General features: G+C 36.0%; 1 protein-coding gene across 1 annotated transcript; it reads right to left on the bottom strand.

The window, feature by feature from the left end:
* Positions 1–262: 262 nt before the first annotated feature.
* On the bottom strand, positions 263–3,041 carry LOC114541517 (2-5A-dependent ribonuclease-like). Its single transcript, XM_028561432.1, has 2 exons — positions 2,000–3,041; positions 263–1,129 (listed from the first exon to the last, which is right to left on the bottom strand). Exons 1-2 carry the CDS (start codon positions 2,819–2,821, stop codon positions 263–265), a joined length of 1,689 nt encoding a protein of 562 aa, XP_028417233.1. The 5' UTR covers positions 2,822–3,041.
* Between the last annotated feature and the right edge of the window lie 370 nt (positions 3,042–3,411).

Genomic DNA, 3,411 nt, shown 5'->3' with positions numbered 1-3,411 from the left:
CTAACTATAGACAAACGCCATTAACGAATTAAAAAGGTAACAAATGATGTGATTCATCTTAGAGACTGACAATCAGCCTGGAAAAACTTGGGCTAAAAAGGATGTAATTAATTTAAACAAACTTTGCAGATAATGTGTCTGACGGATGATCCGTCTTTTTACTGGTGTTATTTACAAAGATTATCAGAAAAACTAACAATAACAGAAGAATACTGGTGTTGTTTTGAGAAATATGAGATGCCCAAGAACCCAAATTATTTTATTAACGTTTAAATTGCGACAATCGATGTTGTAGTCTACTTCTCTGCTGTGTTCGTTGTGTCTCGTTGAAAAAAGAATTCCTTATTGCTTCGTCAGCATAAGGTCTATCATCAATCTTGTGACTAATCAGCCACAACACTAACTTTTGAGCTTCGCGGTCACCAAGTTTCTCCAAATTCACAGGATTACCTTCTAAAATATTTTTCATTCGATCTAACTCAGATCCAAAAGGGTGTTCACCTTTAGTTAAGACGTAGAAAGCAATCATACCCGCGACCTGGACATCTGATTTCTTTTTGAAACGACCCTTTTCTTTTTTAACTATTGCTTCAATTACTTCTGGTGGCATCCATCCACGAGTACCTTTAGCATCTGTTTCAATTGTCGTTTCTTCTTCATTAAGAACACGGCTTATTCCAAAATCCGCCAATTTCATGCGACCTTCGATATCAACCAGGATATTTGATGGTTTTAAATCTCTGTGCAATATTCCTTTACCATGAAGAAATGCGAGTCCGGATAAAATTTCTTTAATCATTCGTGGACCATGGTTTCGTAAATATTCAATTCTGGTTGCATCAACAAGTTCCCTCAAGTTTTCTTCGCAAAGATCAACGATAAGATATATGAAATCATCGCCACGGTGAAAATGACGATAGTGCACAATAAATTTACATCTGTTCGTTTTTATGAGACTCATTATTGTCTTTTCATTTTCAACTGTTTTATCCTCACTTTGTACTAAAATTCTCTTAACGGCAACTTCACTTCTATCCTTCATGAGGCCAACATAGACACGTGAACCACCACAACCATCGCCAATTTTGAATTCATTTTTTGCGACAAATGCCTGCATCGGTACTTCAGTCTATGGAAAAAACAACATATTTTTTTTTATCATGAGTATTTTTTTTTCTATCATGAGTAGGAACTAGGGATTCATTTGCCGAGATTTTTCGATACTTTTTTGCAACCTTTGGAAAAGCCTGAAGATTTTTTAATCAGAAAACTGAAATACTTTAAATCACCTTCCAATCACTGAATATATACAATAGGTTACTACGAAAATAAATCGGCACCCCCCCCCCGGAGTTTCCATTATAACTGACTGCATGTCCGACTAACTAACTGATTGATGTAAATTTTCGCCACTTACCCCAATATTGAAAAGTAAAAAAAACTCTAGACAAAATATTTCAAAATATTTTTCGTCTTTACAAGCTAGGCTATTGCGGAAGTGAATATTGAAATAATCTACATTTAAGTTACGAGGTCTATATATTATACGCTATAGGTTCATATATCTCGCTTTATTAAATACACAAGCGCCAGATATGAGGTATGCTGCAATTTCATTGGTTGGCTACTAGACAGATATTAGCTCATATTTGTCTAGTAGAGAAAGTAAAAAAATGGTTGAAAGATTTGGGGAGTTGAGTGAAATAGAAATCCAAGCTTTGGTTGATAATAGCACACCAAAATGCACGGAAAGGGCGACAACGTTTGTGTATATATACGCGCCTCGTCGGCTATCAGCTCATATACGACTCGAGTTCGCAAAATAACTGTTAAATCGTAGCCAAACGGCCTGAACGCTGAAGGATAAATTAAACCTAATTGCTTTAGTCGCAGCCTGGTAACGTAATTTTGATGCCGCTGACTGTCTACGGAATCTCCTAATAACCTTTGTATACTAGTAACCACGCGAACAACTTCATAATTATGTTTCAAATATTACCTTTTCTAACTGGTTACAGTCCGTTGTTTTCAACTTCTGAATTTTCTCACGATGTTTTACGGACCTTTTAAGTGTAGTCGTTATTTCAACATGTCCATGGTAAATACTCCATTCAAGAAGATTCATTTGCCTTCCTTTAACAGTGAAAGTCCCGGATCTCCACACAACGTTCTTTTTCAACAGAAGCTTTATCAAATGAACTGAATTATTTACAACAGCTATCTTCAGGATGTCAAATCCAAGAGTATGAACACTGATTTTACTGTTCAGAGTAACGTCAGCACCCTGCTCAACTAAATACGTGACAATTTCTAATACACAAAAATCGACAGCAGTATGCAAGACTGGCAATCCATTAGCACCTTTACCATTTACATCAGCGCCCTGTTCAACAAGATATTTTACGATTTCTAGGTTATGCATAACAACTGCACTTTCAAGCACTGCCCAACTGTTAGTTTTCTTACCATTTACATCAGCGCCATGTTCAACAAGATATTTCACTATTTCTAGCGTGCCTTTAGTAGCAGCACTGTGCAAGACTGTCCGCCCGTTAGTATCCTTGCTATTTACATCAGCGCCATGTTCAACCAGATATTTTACCATTTCTGGGTTATTTGTAGAAAGAGCGTGGTTCAAGACTGTTCTCCCGTCAGGATCCTTGCTATTTACTTCAGCTCCCTTTTCGACAAGATATTTTACCATTTCTAGCGCACCTTTGGCAACAGCAGTGTGTAGCACTGTCCTCCCTTTACTATCCTTTCCATTTACACCAGCGCCATGTTCAACAAGATATTTTACAATTTCAAACCGAGGTTTCATTGCTATAACTATATAATTGCTCAATACAGCAGCACACACGAATATGGCAAAATTTGTATGCTTTCTGTAGCAGGGTTGTAGTTTATTGAACTTTCAATATAACAATAGAGTTGATATTCGCGGGTATAAATGTGTTTTTGGTCCGATTCGATTTCAAGATGTGTTCTAAACTGAGGAGGGCGGTCAGCATGGGTTGTAACCCAAATATATATATTTATATGTATAACCCAAATATATGTATTTATATTATTTGTATTTGATGTATTTCACAATAAATCTAAATGTGTTATGTGATAGACGACATTATAATTTGATTTATAAACTACGTTTTCATAATGACAAAAAATCAAATCAAAATATTCGCGTGCAAAAACCAGTCGAGGCGTAAAATAAAACTTCAGAAGTTGTATGAGACGTCTCACGTCTGATGTTATATTTCATGCTAAATAATAGTTAAAATAATCTACCATAACGCTGACTAAAGATGAGTAACTTAACTTCGAGAAAAATGTAAAAATCTTGTAAAAAACTTTGATTCTTTAAAAATATACGGCCGTTGCGACTTCCTATGACTACCGTGCTTCCACGCC

Source organism: Dendronephthya gigantea, unplaced genomic scaffold (genome assembly GCF_004324835.1).
Source record: "Dendronephthya gigantea isolate DGI-Jeju-01 unplaced genomic scaffold, DenGig_1.0 000297F, whole genome shotgun sequence".
Classification (NCBI taxonomy): Eukaryota; Metazoa; Cnidaria; class Anthozoa; order Malacalcyonacea; family Nephtheidae; genus Dendronephthya; species Dendronephthya gigantea.
The sequence above is the reverse complement of the archived record's forward strand: the minus strand, read 5'-3'. Positions and strand labels throughout refer to the sequence as shown.